This window comes from Poromitra crassiceps, assembly GCF_964638095.1.
Source record: "Poromitra crassiceps genome assembly, chromosome: 6".
NCBI classification, from domain to species: Eukaryota; Metazoa; Chordata; class Actinopteri; order Beryciformes; family Melamphaidae; genus Poromitra; species Poromitra crassiceps.
Genome location: NC_139627.1, coordinates 20,487,721 through 20,507,704, shown reverse-complemented (window position 1 = coordinate 20,507,704; position 19,984 = coordinate 20,487,721). Strand labels below are relative to the sequence as shown.

The following is a 19,984-nucleotide window of genomic DNA, read 5'->3' as shown; positions in this document are numbered from 1 at the left end:
TATCATTTTACAATAAACTCAAGAGCAGCGTGAGAGTCGTCTACAATCAATGGATTCAATGCAAATTTTTTGAATCCTATATAGACCTTCTTCAAATGAAAAGCCACCAACCGATGTTTGTTTGACTAGAAGAATCAGGACTCAAAATAGGCAGCAAACCTGCTTCCCGGTGGCCCATGATGAGCGGACTAATGTGTTTTAATGAGCTCAGTCCCAAAGCGAGGCTAAATTTACACTATTCTGGCTTCCAGAATCCAGAATCAAAGATTTTAAGAATCACTATCCTCAATAAAGCTGAGGGATTTACTATGAGTTAAATTCTAAAGGTATTAACAGTTATTTTTTTTTATTTTTTTTTACAGTTTTTGACGTTCCACTTATATTTTCATGCTATGGTGCACACAGTCTCCATCTTACTTTCACATTTTCAGCATCTAGCTAACAGTCTTATCCACAGCAGTTTACACAGATAGATCCATAGCTCATATCTTATACATAGATAGTGAGGTAGAAGGGATTTTTAGCTGTGACCAGCAGCTCAATAAGTCACTCTGTTGGTCGGTCCGGTCCACAAAAAGTTAATCACCCTTTAGCGGGCACAGTTTTCGACCTAGTAGGCTGAGATTTGGCATGTTGGTCAAGCGTGTGTGTGTCTGTGTGTGAAGGTGTGTGTTTGTGTTCATGGTGGTCAAGCGTGTGTGTGTCTGTGTGTGAAGGTGTGTGTTTGTGTTCATGATGGTCAAGCGTGTGTGTGTCTGTGTGTGAAGGTGTGTGTTTGTGTTCATGATGGTCAAGCGTGTGTGTGTCTGTGTGTGAAGGTGTGTGTTTGTGTTCATGATGGTCAAGCGTGTGTGTGTCTGTGTGTGAAGGTGTGTGTTTGTGTTCATGATGGTCAAGCGTGTGTGTGTCTGTGTGTGAAGGTGTGTGTTTGTGTTCATGATGGTCAAGCGTGTGTGTGTCTGTGTGTGAAGGTGTGTGTTTGTGTTCATGGTGGTCAAGCGTGTGTGTGTCTGTGTGTGAAGGTGTGTGTTTGTGTTCATGGTGGTCAAGCGTGTGTGTGTCTGTGTGTGAAGGTGTGTGTTTGTGTTCATGGTGGTCAAGCGTGTGTGTTTCTGTGTGTGAAGGTGTGTGTTTGTGTTCATGGTGGTCAAGCGTGTGTGTGTCTGTGTGTGAAGGTGTGTGTTTGTGTTCATGGTGGTCAAGCGTGTGTGTGTCTGTGTGTGAAGGTGTGTGTTTGTGTTCATGGTGGTCAAGCGTGTGTGTGTCTGTGTGTGAAGGTGTGTGTTTGTGTTCATGGTGGTCAAGCGTGTGTGTGTCTGTGTGTGAAGGTGTGTGTTTGTGTTCATGGTGGTCAAGCGTGTGTGTGTCTGTGTGTGAAGGTGTGTGTTTGTGTTCATGGTGGTCAAGCGTGTGTGTGTCTGTGTGTGAAGGTGTGTGTTTGTGTTCATGGTGGTCAAGGGTGTGTGTGTCTGTGTGTGAAGGTGTGTGTTTGTGTTCATGTTGGTCAAGCGTGTGTGTGTCTGTGTGTGAAGGTGTGTGTTTGTGTTCATGGTGGTCAAGCGTGTGTGTGTCTGTGTGTGAAGGTGTGTGTTTGTGTTCATGATGGTCAAGCGTGTGTGTGTCTGTGTGTGTTTTTGTTCATGGTGGTCAAGCGTGTGTGTGTCTGTGTGTGAAGGTGTGTGTTTGTGTTCATGATGGTCAAGCGTGTGTGTGTCTGTGTGTGAAGGTGTGTGTTTGTGTTCATGGTGGTCAAGCGTGTGTGTGTCTGTGTGTGAAGGTGTGTGTTTGTGTTCATGATGGTCAAGCGTGTGTGTGTCTGTGTGTGAAGGTGTGTGTTTGTGTTCATGGTGGTCAAGCGTGTGTGTGTCTGTGTGTGAAGGTGTGTGTTTGTGTTCATGGTGGTCAAGCGTGTGTGTGTCTGTGTGTGAAGGTGTGTTTGTGTTCATGGTGGCCAAGCGTGTGTGTGTCTGTGTGTGAAGGTGTGTGTTTGTGTTCATGCCAAATGGCTAAAAGGGGGCAGCATGGGGGCAAATTTCAAAATGCAGGAGGCCGGAGGCAGAGTAGGGTGGGCTGCCTCTACCATGCTGCATTTAAGAAATGTGCACATGTGGTTGCAGCCATTGCGAATTTGTGCTTGCTTGTTATTATTTTGTCATTGTAATTCCTCCGGCGAATACAAAGCTCATTGTTCTCTGTGATTAGGTACAGCACACCTTCTATTCATAACTTCTATTCAACTGCTGTGGAGGAAAATACAATTTTCCAGTGATTTGGGATGTTTAACTGCCCCGTTCACACATCTTAAAACAAGCAGAGAATTCACACCTTGAAGGAAAACAGTAGGACCAGTTGAGGAGTGTGAAATGAATTGTGAATTTCTTCCAGATAAAAGTATGAAATGTAGCCTAAAAGGTTGAGATTCAAAAGCCAGCTGACACCATAGTAGACTGTGGCTACATCGTCACTAGGACGTTTGCACAAACGATCTCTGTCCACATGCGGGTTTAAGCTCCTTCTCCTTCCTTCTCTCTCCCTCTCGCCAAAATTTAGCCAAAATTTGGAGCGTTATTACCCAGCCTCCTGACAAGCTAGCATGACATGGTTGGTACCAATCGATGCCTTAGATCTTCTCGTTTCATATGATACCAGAAACTTGCGTATATGGGTGATATCATACAGGCTTTCCCAAAAGCATGTCGTTGTGAAAATATTTGTGTACTGGAATTATCAGATGATGAAGTTTGAAAAATGAGAAGAGCATTTGTGCATGCCCTCTCTTCTTGTGTAGCCTAGTGCTTAGCTTAACCAGCTGACCAGCCAATCAGAGTGATTTCTCTCACCGACTGCCTGACGCCGACTCAACATGTACAATCGGCCGAAAAAGCCACCGACAAGGCCGACTAGAGCCAACGGTGCAGGACACACCACAAAGACTCGGGCCACAGGCTCTTACCGACTGCCCAGACATCGACCGCTGCTGCCTGTCGGCTCGGTATGTCTGGAGTTTAAATAAAATCTCTCCACTGAAACCAGACTGATGAAATTCCTTTGGTGTCAGCAGCTCTTTAAGCCAGACTTTAAGGTGACCCACCACACCTATTCAATGGTCAAGAAACTCTGAGATATATTACTGCCTTTAAATGAAGAATTAATTTACAAGCAGGGTTCATACACATTTTTTGACCTATGGATTTCCATTACTTTTCCATGACTTCAAAACAAATTTCCATGACCAAACATTGTGTGAAGTCTCGGTGTACACATGAAAAAGTGTTATGACATTGTACATTGTAAATGTCACTAGACTACAAGATACATTGTAACTGAATGATTAGATAAATAAGTCAAACATGCAAAGAGAATAAAACTTTGATTGCACAGTGTTTTACATGGCTGTGGTTGGGGAGGAACTGTGTTCCTCTTTCAGGCCTCAATGTGTTTCTGAGAAGCGGCGTGAGCGGAACATGAAGAAACGTGTGCTTGACTCACAAGAGGATGATCTTGCGGTTGATGTCCGGTCTGAAGGGGAAGGGCGAGGGGAAGGCCTGCTGGCTGCCCGGGCTGCTGTCCACCTCCACCTCCTCCTGGGCCCGGGGGTCCAGCTGCTCATCCCATGTGGGGAGAGTCTGGATGTCCACGAACTGGGAGCGAGCACCTAGAGGATCCATGTCCTCGGGCTCTACGGGCACACGGCAGGCCACCTGAGAGCAGCCACACTGCAGACAGAGCAGAGAGGGAGACTCAACTACTGCTGTAGGACAAGAGAGAGATTCAGGAATGCAAACTCATGGATAGTGAAAAAGGTGACAGATACCAGGGCAGACACAAAACCACTCAGAAATCCTATTACATCCTATATCCTCCTATTTTGCGAGGAAAAACGTGACTGTCACCTAAAGGAGACTAGTTTGCATCCCTGGTTAAGTGTCCCATTAGCCTTTTTCACTTCCCACCCAAATCACCCATTTTATGTCTAAAATGCAGGAAGTAACACAGGTGCAAGCAAAACAGTCATGATGAAGGCCCCGGCATTGGATCACCAAATGGATTGGAGGTTGGAAACCCTCATTAATGTTCTGCTTGCACTTGTGTTATTTCCTGCCTTTTAGACACAAAATGGGTGAATTGGGTGGGAAGTGAAAAAGGTGGATGATGGCCTAACTGCGGTTCCCTCCCTGACAGAAGATACAATTTGTAAGTTTTTGGCTTAGAATTTGTCAAATTTAATTACACTGAATATTGGCATGATATATTGCGTATCAGTATTGCTGCCAGCCTTCAAAAACTCAAATCAGTTTAACTCTAATCAATAGAAAGATGGCTAGTCTAAAAAAGGCTCATGGATGTTGTCTGCTTTTCCATTTTAGTCTCAGTTTATAAAACACAACGCCTTCTGTTTATTTCCTACTTGTGACCTGAAGCAACACGTTGAATCTCTGGCTGTTTCACTACATTTCACATACCAGTCACTCCTCATCAGCCACTATCAATCTGCCTCTGACTGAGCCAATCCAGCCAGACAGTATAGAGACTGTATTGATGCCAAACTGCAGAATGACAGACATGACTTACTACTGTATGCTGCTGATTATATATCATCAGCTTTCTGCCCACCAGGGAAAGAGATCTGTTCTGTCATATTATTATTATATTGACAGGAGGTTGGCACTAAACTCAATTTACCATCATTATAATTAAATTTACACGATAGAGTTGAACAACCCTGCAATGCTTATATCCTTACGAGATCAATTCAAAGTAATGTTGAATAACGTTACCTACTTTTAATTGATCTTGAGATGTTCTCCTTTTACATTCATTTGATGATATATGTTGAACATGTAAAATGAGAAAATCTGTTTTTTCGTCTGAAAATATAACTGGTTGTTTGCTTTATGATTATTTGTTTATAACTCCGTCACTGGCTACAGCAAAAATGATGGTTGAACATGGTTCGATAAAAGCATTAGCTTAGTTGAAAGTGCACCCGTTTTTTAACAAAGAGACAACATACTGCTGGTCTTAACACAACACATTCAATTTCCTCCTCATAACGTCATGCTCATCGAGAATATTCCCTTTTTAATCGATAAAACTGTGAGCCAGGTATCACACAATATTATAAAATCAGCACTGTCACCTACCTAACGTTAGTCGTTTTTTCCAGTATGTAGGTGATGTCTGCCTAAAAAATGATGACACGACAACGTCTAAGATCACGAAATGTTATCCGTCCTCATACTTCTCTTTCCAGTTGTCACAGCCATTGCAAAAACAAAACAAAAAAACATTTAAACGACTTAATTAGCCAGGTTTACAGCCATTTAGCCTGTATGCTAGGTGCGTGCTTATCGATACATCATCAAGCTGGCTGGAGTACACATGTGAACTTCCGGTTATAATTTCCAAAAACAATCTCCAGTCAAGAATTCGTATCACCAAAAGCAAAAGTATCAAGTTTTCACAAAAGACAAACAGTGTTAGACCGACCATATGTGTGTATTTGTACAATTATACAGTAGCTTTTGAAAAGGGTATTTCTTTCTTTCGTATCTAGCAACCCGGAAATACGACTCACTTCACTAATGCCCCCTACACTTCCGGTTGCTCCAGATGAATGACTTTCGATTTTCGAAGACAGAAAAGTGGATTTTATGCAACAATTTGGAAGCGGCAACTATATGTATTTAAAAGAAGAGGATGTTGGACATCGGATAGGGTCTTCACTTCAAGTTTCTGGCTCAGGTAAGGGTTAATTATTATACCTAGACGTGAGAGCGGCACGTGTGTGTGTGTTTGTGTGTGAGACTCATCAGGCATTCATGCGGTATTATGGAACTGATGACTGATGAGTCTCGCGTTGAGGCTAGCAACGACCCAATTCCCCCCACTGTAATGAATGCCATGTTGTGATTTTTTTTCCATTTTTATTGTGAAGAATAAACTACTAGTGTCCGGTGTGGTTCCAGCTAACTTGACGCAGCTCTTCATGAGTTCTGATCAGCTGACTGATCTGAGGAAAAACACTTCCGTTGTGTTTAGCTTCTAGGGATGTGTGCGAAGTTCCAGCAATTTTCCAAAACACAAAGTCACAGTTGTCAAATGCATTGAATTAAAATAATCTATTCTGCAGCAAAAAAAAAATCACCTGTGATTATTTATTTTTTTAAGTGTGCCGTGTACGAATACGACATGTGTCAACAAAATAAAAGCTTTTAAACTCTACTCAAATCAAACGTGCGTTCGTGCGTCTGTGTGTGTGTGTGTGTGTGCGCGCGCGCCTGCTGCTGTGCTTTTTCTGGGATCGCAGGCAAAAGCAATGCATTACCTAGCTACACGAAAACGATCGGGCAAAACACTCGAATAAATATTATTTACTCACTCCGTGGACTCATATTACATCAGAGCCAGTGAACGTTTTGTAGTCACTAGTTAACTAGCTGACTAGTTGTCTGACGAGAAGAGACGACGGCACATTTCCTTCACTATTTCATCGATCTCGATTGATTAGTCTGGTCTGAATGGAAGGGAACACACGTTCACTCAGTCAGGAAACACGCTCCACAAGCCAACAAGTTAGCTAGCAGCTGCATTTTAGAGGTAAGAGAGCGAATTAGCAAAGTATAAACTGAGTAAAGTTGAACACGAGAAGGTTATTTTTGTAAACCCTATGCAGAGGCACACGTGTTTTATTGGCTTTTGTAAACCAGATTTGTTCAGTAACATCACCACGTGGGTTCCGGAGTATCCATGCGAATCCAGGGTAGTTGTGCTTGATTTGGTGTACGCATGTGGCGGGGTAGGCGGGGTTTGCCGATTGTTCAGTTGATTCGTGGGTTAAAAGTTGTAAACTCCGACCGCCCGGGCTACGAAGGTTAGAACAACAAGCGCCACCATGTACGATGTGTGCTAGCTACTGTCAACACTACAGAGGAATTTATCAAGAACAATTGTTACAATAACTATTTTAATATGATAGTAAAGATATCGAACTAAACGCTCATATAGGAATAGTATATACCTATTTTGTAGTGTTATAGTTATACTATAAGATAAGATATAACGCTAAGCAATTGTATCAAGTATCAATACCCATACTGTATCAATTTGTACAACATAGAAATATTCTGGTTTGAAGCCATAGGAAAGATAACGTTAAACCACAATAAGAAAACATATAAGGTGATTAATATACACTCACTATTGAGTGGCCTACCACAGACATGATGACACCATTATGAGAATGTCAAAACGAGTTTGGGTCAATTCATGACTGAACTAATCAACTAAAATTTGAATTGACTGGAATCTAAAGGAAACCTAGCTAATTGAATTTCGGCTTTCAGCAAGTTGAATTTCAGGGAATCAATGCACCTCATGTTCCGACGCAGGGGTCAGCCAGTTACTTCCAGTTGTGTTTACACTTCCTGTGACAGACAGTACAGTATTATATTTTGTTCATTGTGTTAACTGTGGCCAACACTGCTGAGGGGAATTAAGGTGTGTGCAGACCCCCTAAGAGCCAGAGTCAGACTAGGTTGAAAGGATTATTTGAAAAGGTTTATAAAGTCTTGACTTGAGATCTTGTGTTTGTGTAAATTACTCAGATTGAAAATGATGAGATTTGTTCCAGCAGACGACTGAATTTAAATTCTGTTTCTGGATTTTTATGGAATGATTGAATTTATTGAAGTTGAAACTGATTATAGAAATCAATCTCACGATGCTCTTACCACGTTTTTATCCCATTAAAACCATATTGATTTAAAATGTTAAATTGATACTGGACTCTTGATTTGTTCTGACTTGAATTGGTGTTCTACATTTAAACTTGGAACTTGGCATAATGAATTTGGCTTGCCACTCTACATTTAGACTTGGGACTTGTGGAAAGTTGACTTGGTCACAGCCCTGTCATCTTCTAATAATCCCTCTGTCCTCTTTGCGTGACAGGATTGAGCGTGGCCTTGAGACTCTGGCCATGGGTCTGACCAAGCAGTACCTGCGGTACGCTGCGAGCGCCGTGTTCGGCGTGATCGGCAGCCAGAAAGCCAACATCTGCTACGTGACCCAGCGGGGGGGAGAGAAGGGGCGCTATGTTGCCGTGGCAGCGTGCGAACACGTCTTCATCTGGGACGTCCGGAAAGCAGAGAAGGTGAGATGACGTGGAGGGTGACAGCACTGAGAGTGTTGTCATTTTTTGTTGCCACGATTGCCAAGAGAGACTTTGCATGTGAGAGGCCATGATTTACAGTGACTTTACAATGGCTCTTAGCTGTTGTCAAATCACTGTAAAGGGCAGTTTAAAGTCCAGCAATTTATCATAGCCCGACGAGCATCGCTGAACGTGACGACCTTTCCAGAATCGCTTGACGCTGATTTTGGACGCTGTCGCTCGTAAAAAGTATAGCCACCCAGGTGATAGGAGAACGCATCGCAGAGGCGCAGAGCAGGATGTGTTGTGATATTTTCACATGGATTAATGCCAACACGGACGGACAGACAGAGATGCCAGTCAAGTCAGCCACTTATACCGTTTTGATTGCAACATTACAAAACTGTCTATCTGCTTGTTAACATGCTGTATGACACGGTTCCCGTGCCTTTGGGATAACGACCGGGCAGATTATAAAGATCTGTTAAAAAGGCAAATGCCTGGAAAGCGGACATTCTCAACACAGATGGTAAGTAACAGCTAAAACATTGTTAGCATGGATAATCGTGTTTATTAAGTTTTCGACAAACATGTGATCTTCTTCCATTGTTAATTCAACTAGCTAGCTAACTAGTGGCTGCAGAAATTGCGGTAGGAGAGAAAAACATTGTGGTTGTCATGACAACGGAGCCAACGATAGGGTCAAAGTTGAATCCAGATGAAGTCTTGACGATGGTCGCAACGTTCATCACAACGATGGCATATCGCCCGTCGCTGGAAGTACGGTATAAACATTTGTCGTTATCACCGACGATGGAATGTGATCATGGTCGGTCGCAACAACCATAAATCGCTGGACTCTAAACTGCCCTTAAATCACAGCCTCACAGGGCTTATAATTGCTTTTATGAAACGTTACTAACCTACCTGTTTCATAAAACGCAGCAACAAAAAATGCAGTATTGATAACAAATAATCGTTCTTCCACGAGGGAATGTAGTCCTTCAGCTGCGACATTTAGCAGAATGGTTGCTAAGCAACATACAGACATACATGATTTTCCCATTTCATATGCAGAACTGCTGTACTTTTAAAATGAATGATCAAATCAATCAATCAGCCGTCTCTCTTTCTCACTGTCTCTCTCTCTCTCTCTCTCTCTCTCTCTCTGTCCATCTGTCTCTCTGTCTCTGTCTGTCTGTCCAGGTCCTGATCCTGCAGGGTAACAAGCACGAGGTGACCTTCCTGTGCCCCTCCCCCGACGGCGTGCACATGGCGGTGGGCTATGAGGACGGTGCGGTGCGCGTCTTCAGCCTGCTGAGCGGTGAGAGCAACGTCTCATTCAGCGGACACAAGTCAGCCGTCAGCACCATCCAGTACGACGCCCTGGGAGCCCGGCTCGTCACGGGCTCCAAGGTGAGTTCACTGGTTCTCACAAGCCCCTGGGAGCCCGGCTCGTCACGGGCTCCAAGGTGAGTTCACTGGTTCTCACAAGACACTTTCACACATGAACTCTGGACTATGTCCGCTGAATCGGGATCAAGATTCAAGATTCAAGATTCAAGATTTTTATTGTCACTCCATGGTACAAGTACCACGTGTGAAATTCTTGTGCAGTGGACTCCGTTTACGACATAGTACAAATAGGCAACAAGCAATAAGTAATAGGCATTAAGAAATAGGCATCAATAAGCAATAAGACAGCAATAAGGCAATAAGAAATAGGCATCAATAAGCAATAAGACAAGTCGGTGGCTTATACGACAGTGGCATATTCATTGCACATAGGTGCACATGTCATGTGCATACGTTAGACGTGTTCAGACATTTCAAATTCGACGTTTTATACATACATGTGCAAATAGCATGTACCTTATTAAACATACACTTAAATTTACAATTAAACGTTAGGCACCTTATTAAACATACACTTAAATTTACAATTAAACGTTAGGCATCCGTAATAGTAGCAGCTGCAGTACGGTACGGTACGACTACTGCACTATTTGTGCATATTAAGGAGTCTCGTGGCCTGCGGGAAGAAACTGTTCCTCAAGCGATTTGTGCGTGTTTTTGGAACCCTGTATCTCCTCCCTGAGGGTAGCAGGGAGAACAGGCTGTTGTGGGGATGGTTTGTGTCTTTGATGATCTTCAGGGACCTCCTGAGGCACCGCTGGTTGTACAGTTCGTGCAGTTCTGGCAGTTCACCTCCTGTTACGTGCTGGGCCGCGCGCCTCACCCTCCGTAGCGCTCTGCGGTCCATGGTGGTACAGTTCCCGTACCAGGCGGTGAAGCCGCCTGTCAGCAGGCTTTCAATGGTGCCTCTGTAGAAGTCCCCGAGGATTTCTTTCCTCAGCCCGAATTTCTTCAGGCGCCTGAGTCCGTGTAGTCGCTGTTGGGCCTTTTTGACAACAGTGGCGGTGTGGCCGGCCCAGGTCAGGTCCTGGTGGATGTTGACTCCCAGGTACTTGAAGCTGTCCACCCTTTCCACCACTGTGCCGTTGATGGTGATTGGGGGGTGTGCGCCCCCCCCTCTCCTGTAGTCTACAATGATCTCCTTGGTCTTGGAGACGTTCAGAGAGAGGTGGTTGTCCTGGCACCATTGTTCCAGTACCCCCACCTCCTCTCTGTAGGCCGTCTCGTCGCCCCCCGAGATCAGCCCCACGACCGCTGTGTCGTCTGCAAACTTCACAATTGTGTTTGAAGTTTGAGTCGCCACGCAGTCGTGGGTGTAGAGGTCATACCAGAAGGGGCTGGAGACGCACCCCTGGGGCGCTCCTATGCTAATGGTCAGTGGGGAGGAGGTGAGGTTGCCCACCCTCACCACCTGGCGGCGGTCTGTCAGGAAATCCAGGATCCAGTCGCACATTGCCGTGTTTAGTCCCAGATCCCTGAGTTTGCTTACCAGCCTGGAGGGTACTATGGTGTTGAATGCTGAGCTGTAGTCCACGAACAGCATTCTTACATAGGTGTCCTTCCCCTCCAGGTGGGACAGGGCGGTGTGGAGCACGTGTGCTACTGCATCCGCTGTGCTCCTGTTGGGGCGGTATGCAAATTGTAGCGGGTCGTGGTCCGGGGGGAGTGTGGGGCGGATCTTTGATATGACCAGCTTCTCAAAGCACTTGCTGGCTATTGGCGTGAGGGCTATTGGGCGCCAGTCGTTGAGGCTGGTCACTTTTTGCTGTTTGGGAATGGGGATGATTGTTGCTGCTTTGAAGCAGGGGGGGACTCGTCGGAGGGAGAGGGACTGGTTGAAGATGTCTGTGTATACGGGTGCCAGCTGGTGAGCGCAGGCCTTGAGGACCCGCCCGGGGATGCCATCCGGGCCGGCCGCCTTGCGTGGGTTGATACGCAGGAACGACCGGCACACTTCATCCTCAGTGATGGTGAGAGGGTGGTCTGGATCTGTGGGGGTGGGGGGGGTGGGGGGGGTTGGTGGTTGGGTGTGAGTGGGAAGGGGTGCTGAGGGGTGGGAGGGGAGTTGGTGCGGGGGGGGAGAGGGGGGAGGGTGGTGGTCGGGGGGGGAGGGAGGAAGGGTGGTGGGGGGACGGAGAGGGGGGGGGATGGTGAGGGGTGAGGGGGGAGGGGTGGCAGGGGGGTGAGGGGAGGAGGGGGGGGGTGAGGGGAGGGAGGGAGGTGATGGGGGGGGGGGGAGTGGGAGAGGGGAGGGGGGGTGATGGATGGGAGGCGCTCTGGCAGAGGGGTCGAATCTAGCGTAGAACGCGTTGAGTTCATCCGGTAGGGTGGGTGACGTGCTGGGGTTCTGTCGTTTCACCTCTTTGAAGTCTGTAGAAGCATGGAGGCCTTTCCACAGGTGTCTGGGGTTGTTGGTGTCCAGTTTTGACTCCAGCTGCCTTCCGTAGTCTCTCTGTGCTTTTTTAATAGCGGTCCGGAGGGCATATTGTGCCTGCTTGTATTGATCTGGTGTGCCTGAACTGTAGGCGGTGGTCCTGGCGTGCAGGGCTGCCTTGACCTCGCTGTTGATCCAGGGTTTCTGGTTGGGCATTATTTTGACTTTCTTTGTCGGGACTATGTCGTCGGTACACTTCTTAATGAAGCATGACACCGTCTCTGCGTACGCGCCCAGGTCTCCTGCCACTCTGAACTCCTCCCATGCTACTTGGTCAAAACAGTCCCTCAGGATGTCGTCTGATTGGTCTGACCAGCAGTGGGCGGTTCGGAATGCTGGGGGCTGTTTTTTCAGTTTGTGTTGATACCTGGGCAACAGCAGAATGGAGGCGTGATCTGATTTGCCAAAGGGTGGACGGGGTACGGCCTTGTAGCTGTGGCGGATATTTGTATAACATTTATCCAGTGTGTTATTGCCTCGAGTGGGGAAGTGAACATGCTGGTGCAGCGTTGGCATTCTTACTTTCAGGTTTGCTTTGTTAAAATCCCCGGTCACTACCAGGGCCATTTCAGGTTGTTTAGTCTCATGTGCGCTGATCGCTCGTTGCAGCTGTTTCAGCGCAGCCGTGGTGTTTGCCTGTGGGGGGATGTATACACCCATCACGGTTACTGTACTGAATTCTCGAGGACTCCAGAACGGCACGCATTGGAGCATTACATATTCTAGGTCCTCCGAGCAGTATCTTCCTATGACTGTGTTGTTCACGCACCAGTTTTCATTAATCATAAGACATACGCCCCCTCCCTTCTTCTTAACGGATTGTTCGTTTCTGTCTCCTCTGAATACACTGAATCCTGGTAGCGCGATAGAGTGGTCCGTTGTGTCAGGAGTAAGCCAGGTTTCCGTTAGGCACAGAACATTGCATCGCGCTATGTCTTTTTGGTATTGTGCACGCGCTCTTAGTTCACAAAGTTTATTTTCCAACGATTGAACATTTGCCAGAAGAATGCTGGGGAGAGGTGGTTTATCCGCGTGCTTCCTCAAGCGGGCGAGAAGCCCCCCTCTCTTCCCCCTCCTCCAGCGTTGTTTTTTGAGTTCAGGAAAATCCGTAAGATCTGGAGCTTGCCAGTTGCTGTTGGGATATGTCCGTTCTTTCCTGATTTTGATCAGCGCGTCCCTGTTGTATTTTATTCCGACGCTGGTGTCCGTGCCTCCGTTCTCTGCCTCCATGGCGGGGGCGCGGGGCTGTTGTTTGTTGTTGTTTTTTGCGTGCGAGCGGACAAGCGGACAAAGTGGGTCCCCGCCGTCGCAGTTTCTTGCAAAGAAAAGTGCGAAGACGCCACTATCTACACTATTCAGTTACACTGTTATATACAATAGGTATTTACAAAGCGAGTCGAAGCAACGAAATCAAAACAAAACGCGTTTACACTGGAATACAAGCCTATTTGTCTATGAAGTCACTAGAGCTCCCTAGCGAGTCGCCTTCTCCCGGCGCCATCTTCCTCTCAGGACATTCCCCGAGGTTACCCTTTCATACAAGAGGCATCGTTGTTTTTTCACACAAGTACATCTTCTGTGTAGTTTAGCTGAGTAGAGAGTGCAGGGGGGGGGGGGGGGGGTGCAGTATACAGTGTCTCACCAACTCCGTAAGACATGCCACTGTGATATATATTTTCGCTTTTTCCAATCCAGAAAAGATAACTGGCTCGCTCTCTCTCTCTCTCTCTGAGCGGAGTTTATCTGAGAACGGGGCGGGGTGGGGCTGGGCACACAAATGCACACACACACACACACACACACACACAGCGAGTCGCAGTGACAGAGAGAGATGTCAGACGCCAGAGAGAAGGAAACGTTAAGTATCTTTGGTTATACTTCACTAGAGTTGATGGTGACCATGCTTTTTCGCCTCATTGTTACAAGTGCAACAAATGGTTCACTTGTAAGCACACGCCCACTCTGGACAGTATACTGTAGGATTCAAACATGAGTACACGGACAGTGTACTCAACAACGGACAATTGTGTTCATACATACACCCCATCCAAGTGATGTCTGGACATCTTTCAGAGTTCACTGCATGTCTGAAAAGGCCTATACAGGTCTGTCTGCTGAATTCTGTGCTGGAGTGGGGTTTTACACGTGGAGGGTGAGGTGAAGACGCTAAGGGACTTTTCTCCCACATTTGCAGTGTTTCCCTTATCTTTTGGATATGTTTGCAGATTTTGTACCTAGTATATATAGTTTGTCTCTTCCTCCCTGGACCCACAGACAATATTGTGAACTGCAGAGGAAGAAAGTGAGGTGTCACCTGACATTAGCTTAGCAGCTGCTAGCTCAGTAATCAGCTGGTTAGCACTTCTAGGACAATACAGTGTGGTGGAACAAGCAAAGGCTTCCAAGATAGTTCCAATCTGGTATAATCCATACTGCCTTTATGGTTACTGTTACAGTAAAGTTACCCTCTAGTCTAGTTACTACTTACTCTCTCTCTCTAGCTACTCTCGTCACATAAGTGAAACCTGACTCCGCTCCTCTTCTGCTGCGGATGAAGCAGACACTTTCAGATGTGATAGTGTGTTATTTCCTCTTCCTGCAGGACACAGATGTGATAGTGTGTTATTTCCTCTTCCTGCAGGACACAGATGTGATAGTGTGTTATTTCCTCTTCCTGCAGGACACAGATGTGATAGTGTGTTATTTCCTCTTCCTGCAGGACACAGATGTGATAGTGTGTTATTTCCTCTTCCTGCAGGACACAGATGTGATAGTGTGGGACATCATCAACGAGTGCGGTCTGTACCGGCTGAAGGGCCATAAAGACGTCATCACACAGGCTCTGTTCCTCAAGGACAAGAACCTCCTGGTGACCAGGTAACGCCTGGTTCCATATATATACAGTATATATATGATGTACTATGTATCTGGCATGTACTGTATATGATGCTATGTAAAGCCCTTGGACACATGCTTGTGATAAGGGGCTATAGAAATAAACATAACTAACAAACGAACAACAGTAAAACATGTTGTTTGGATCTTGTTTTATTTGAGAGAGCTTCATCTTGTTCACAACAGGAAATATAAGTAGACACTAGAACAGTACAGCGCTTCAGCGCCACCCAATGTCAAATTGCTATATTACAACACTCCCACTCAATTTTACAATTGGCATGTTACTTCAATTTGCACTTCTCATTTGAATTATATTTCAAAGAATGTATATTGACAAATAATGTCAAGATAATAAGTCAAAAAAATGTGCAATTCATTATAATTTCATTATAGCCTTTCGTTATTATAATGTACAGGAGTTTTTTCTTTTTTAACACAAAAACACAAAAACAGTGCTAAATTACTCCACAGGGAAAAGCCCAATCTCTTTCCTCAGATATTCAAACTTCTGCTTAGGCAGTGGCTTGGTCAAGATATCTGCCTTCATGTCACCTGTTGGGCAATATTGCAGTTGTATCTGTCCATTTTGCACACATTCACGGATGTAGTGAATGGGACGGCTTTAGCTCAGGAGGTAGAGCGGGTCGGCCAATGACGCAAGGGTTGGCGGTTCGATCCCCGCTCTTTCCCAGCTGCTGTCGTTGTGTCCTTGGGCAAGACACTTAACCCCAAATTGCTCCCGATGGTGTGTAGGCACCCTGCGTGGCAGCCTGCCGCCATTGGTGTATGAATGGGTGAATGTAGACTATCTACTCATTGTAAAGCGCTTTGGATAAAAGCGCTATATAAATGCAGACCATTTACCATTTACCATGTAGTGGTAGCGAATATCTATGTGTTTAGTCCGTGAGTGATCCACTGGATTCTTTGCGATTGCAATGGCTCCTTGGTTGTCTTCCAGGATCACTGTGGGCGTGACACTCATTCCGAGATCACTCAGTAATCGTCTCAGCCAGGTACCCTCTTGAGCAGCTTGACTGAGTGCGACGTACTCCGCTTCCGCTGTTGAAAGTGCAACTGTTGCCTGTTTCTTGCTGAGCCAGCTCACTGCTCCTCCACTTAGTAAGAAGATGTTGCCGGTTGTTGAGCGGCGGTCATCTTGATCACCGGCCCAGTCAGCATCTGAGAAGCCGATCAAAGTTCCAGATTCTGACCGTTCATACTTGAGAGCAAGGTTCACTGTGCCTTTCAAGTATCGAAGTATCCTCTTCACTGCAGTCAGATGTGCAGCATCTGGATTTGCGTTGAATTTTGACACAGCATTCAAATTGCTATATTACAACAAAACAAAGGGAGGGACTCCTGATGTCAGAGGTACATGTATTTACAGTAAAACAAAGGGAGGGACTCCTGATGTCAGAGGTACATGTATTTACAGTAAAACAAAGCAAGGGACTCCTGATGTCAGAGGTACATGTATTTACAGTAAAACAAAGCAAGGGACTCCTGATGGCAGAGGTACATGTATTTACAGTAAAACAAAGGGAGTGACTCCTGATGGCAGAGGTACATGTATTTACAGTAAAACAAAGGGAGTGACTCCTGATGGTAGAGGTACATGTATTTACAGTAAAACAAAGGGAGGGACTCCTGATGGCAGAGGTACATGTATTTACAGTAAAACAAAGGGAGGGACTCCTGATGTCAGAGGTACATGTATTTACAGTAAAACAAAGGGAGGGACTCCTGATGGTAGAGGTACCGTAAATTCCGGACTATAAGCCGCGGCTTTTTCCCCGTTTTTTGGCCCTGCGGCTTATATAACGGTGCGCTTATCTATGGATTTTTTCAGAAAAAAAAAAAAAAAATACAAATAAAATCTCTCTTTTTTAGCACTCTTTCTAACTATAAATCCACTTCTGTTTTAATTTCCTCTCTTGCCCTCTTTTCACCACACCGCGGACACTGTGTGCACTGTAAAAATAAACAAAGGTGGTGTTGTGTTATGTTGTTTTGTTGAAATGTTACGGTAATACGGTAAATGGGAGCTTCCTCAAACAGCCAACAATCCCCTCTGTGCGTGAACCCTTACATATGGTAATTACGGTAAGCAAACGGCCACTCGGTGACCTCCAAAATCGATGGATTTTACAGGTTACACAGCTTCATCAGCACATTTTATGTGCATTGCTTTGCTGCTTGTTTTTTCGATTATTTTTTTGTAAAGCACCTTGAATTGCCTTTGTGTATGAAAGACTTGACATCATTGGCGGAAATCAACCGGTTACTCCTACCGGTTCAAAGTTCATCAGCAGCCCGGAATCACAACAAGACGAGCAGTAGAAGCAACTCTCTCTCACTTACCATGGGGAAGGTACGCAGAAATTCACACGACGCAGCTTTCAAGTTGAAAGCAGTCAATCTCGCATTAAAAGAGGGAAATAGAGGAGCAGCGCGTAACCTGGGCATCGACGAGTCAATGGTGAGGCGTTGGAAGGTGCAGCAGGAGGAACTGTCTCAGTGCAAGAAGACCAAAAAGTCCTTCAGAGGTCATAAAAGCAGATGGCCCGAACTTGAAGATTCCCTTGAAGATTGGGTGTTGACCCAGAGAGCAGACGGCCGAGGCGTTTCCACGGTGCAGATCCGACTGAAGGCCAAAACAGTCGCCACCGAAATGAAAATTGAACATTTCATAGGTGGCCCATCTTGGTGCTTCCGATTCATGAGACGAAAGGGACTGTCCGTCCGGGCGAGAACTACTGAACAACTCCCTCCCGACTACCAGGAGAAAATCACAAACTTCGGCGAATTCACACAAAGAAGATCACGGAATATTATAGGAGTGTGAAAACATCCACAATCACCAACGGGTTCCAAAAGGCTGGACTGCTGCGGGATGAAGAGGATGACGCCGCCACAGCTGGCGCTGAGGGCCGTCAGAGGCTTCAGAGGCTGTTCGATGCCGACACCGACAGTGACGAAGAGGAGTTCGTTGGTTTTGAGTGACAATGAAGGAGAGAGGAGAGTGGTTGACGAAGCCACCCTGAACCTGTTCGTTTCCGACACTGAAGATGAGGACTTTGGTGGTTTCAGTACGCAGGAAGAAGAGGAAGACGAGGATTAGTGACTTGACTTCTCTGGTTACAGCCGTTTGCTGCACATATAGCCTATTGTTGTGTGATTTTGTCTGGGGATTAGTGACCTGACTTTTGTTTTGTTTTGTTGAAATGTTAATAAATGGGAGCTTCCCCAAACAGCCATCTCTTTCCCGACAATCCCCTCTGTGTACGAACCCTTACATATGGTAATTAAACATCAAAACGCCCGCGGCTTATAGTCCGGTGCGGCTTATATATGTAAAAAACAGTCAATTTTGCTGCTGCGGCTTATATACCGGTGCGCCCAGGGACGGCTGGTATCAGTGGGCTAGGGGGGCTAAGCCCCCCCTATCATTTCCAATAAAATGAGAACATTATTATTATTATTTATTCTCTACTTAAATTACATTAACAAACTTAGAATTGGTTGTTTTATGTTGGTGGAACCTATTAGAGCAGCAACAGCGCCATCTATAGTCACAAGAAAATCATTGCAATGGGCTAGTTTTGCTGAGCCCAAACACACTCCCCTCAGCCTTCAATCACCTTCGTTATAAGTGATTGACAAGTGTCTGGCACGTCCCCCTTAAGCTGCGGCCGTCTACGGGCCATTTGGGCTAAACTCGGACAGCCCATGGTTCAGCCCACCAGGGCCGACCTGCCACTGACTTGACAACCAATGACAGCTCGAATATGACATGCACACACTACAAGTGAGAATCAGGAAATGGCGCTGAGGTGGACTACTTTCTCATTCGTTTTCCTTGATGTCTGACGGGGGGAAATTATAAGTGAAGAGTCCAAGGAAAGGGACAAAGACAAAATCGTAAGTTTTGTGTTACGTGGGCACTGGGCACAACAGCTGTAGCTCGTTAAACATCAAAGAGAAAAGACGTGAACAGCTCTCTCTCTCTCTCTCTCTCTCTCTCTCTCTCTCTCTCTCTCTCTCTCTCTCTCTCTCTCTCTCTCTCTCTCTCTCTCTCTCTCTCCTCTCCTCTCCTCTCCTCTTGTGGTCTGATAAAGACAATCTGTTTGGGAATGTGTTGGTTTTGCATATCTACCTAAGAGAAGGTATTGCTCAGTCTGCTATTATTGGTAGCCGCTTGATATGGAGAAGGCGCTGCTTTTTGTATTCTTGAAGTGGATACTAACCAATATCTTGTATTACAGTATAACTGTATTTGTTAATTTGCCACTGCCATCACCCTGTGTGGTGTTCCTTTTTTTGTACACATTATTGTGGCAGTTTTGTAACTGTTTACCAGCATCTGACTGCATTATTAGTGTTTATATCCTTTTGTACTCTGTATTTATGTGGACATAAATTAATCATTTAAATGTGTGTGTGTGTGTGTGTGTGTGTGTGTGTGTGTGTGTGTGTGTGTGTGTGTGTGTGTGTGTTGTGTGAGAGAGAGTGATAGCCTACAGAAAGTTTTGCATCAGGCAATTCTTATAGCCTACTACTTAGTGTTGTTTGTTGCTGTAATTTGGTATCTCGGAGGCTGCTGTTGCTGCAGCATGAGCTATTGGTTATAATTTTTTAGCCCCTCCACCCAATATCACCACCAGCCGTCACTGGGTGCGCCTTATGGTCCGGAATTTACGGTACATGTATTTACAGTAAAACAAAGGGAGGGACTCCTGATGGTAGAGGTACATGTATTTACAGTAAAACAAAGGGAGGGACTCCTGATGTCAGAGGTACATGTATTTACAGTAAAACAAAGGGAGGGACTCCTGATGTCAGAGGTACATGTATTTACAGTAAAACAAAGGGAGGGACTCCTGATGTCAGAGGTACCGTAAATTCCGGACTATAAGGCGCACCGGTGTATAAGCCGCACCTTCAAAGTTGACTATTTTTTTCTTATATAAGCCGCACCGGACTATAAGCCGCGGGTGTTTTAATGGTATTTTTTTTTTTTTTTTTTTTTTTATTGTGTTTTAAAGCAGCTACGAGCAACTTTTTCGATTGTTATTAAA

At 45.5% G+C, this 19,984-nt stretch overlaps 2 protein-coding genes across 5 annotated transcripts in view; one reads left to right on the top strand and one right to left on the bottom strand.

Annotated features, from left to right (window-relative positions):
* gdap2 (ganglioside induced differentiation associated protein 2) overlaps positions 1-5,260 on the bottom strand; it is a 55,218-nt gene extending 49,958 nt beyond the window's left edge. For 3 of the 4 annotated variants that reach the window (XR_014552751.1, XR_014552752.1, XM_083638015.1), the window contains exons 1-2: positions 5,145-5,260; positions 3,490-3,716 (exon numbers count right to left, since the gene is read on the bottom strand). Coding sequence is in view for 2 of the 4 variants with exons in the window: in XM_083638015.1 (XP_083494141.1) it covers positions 3,490-3,668 (179 nt within the window). In the remaining 2 variants the exon portion in view is untranslated. Of the gene's footprint in view, positions 1-3,489; positions 3,752-5,144 lie in introns of all 4 variants that reach the window. The other variant, XM_083638016.1, reaches the window with a different exon arrangement.
* A 1,266-nt stretch (positions 5,261-6,526) lies between these two features.
* wdr3 (WD repeat domain 3) overlaps positions 6,527-19,984 on the top strand; it is a 41,296-nt gene continuing 27,838 nt past the window's right edge. Inside the window, exons 1-4 of the mRNA XM_083638460.1 lie at positions 6,527-6,600; positions 7,954-8,155; positions 9,362-9,571; positions 14,764-14,882. Of these exons, the coding sequence (XP_083494586.1) occupies positions 7,982-8,155; positions 9,362-9,571; positions 14,764-14,882 (503 nt within the window). The 5' untranslated portion in view covers positions 6,527-6,600; positions 7,954-7,981. The remainder of the gene's footprint in view (positions 6,601-7,953; positions 8,156-9,361; positions 9,572-14,763; positions 14,883-19,984) is intronic.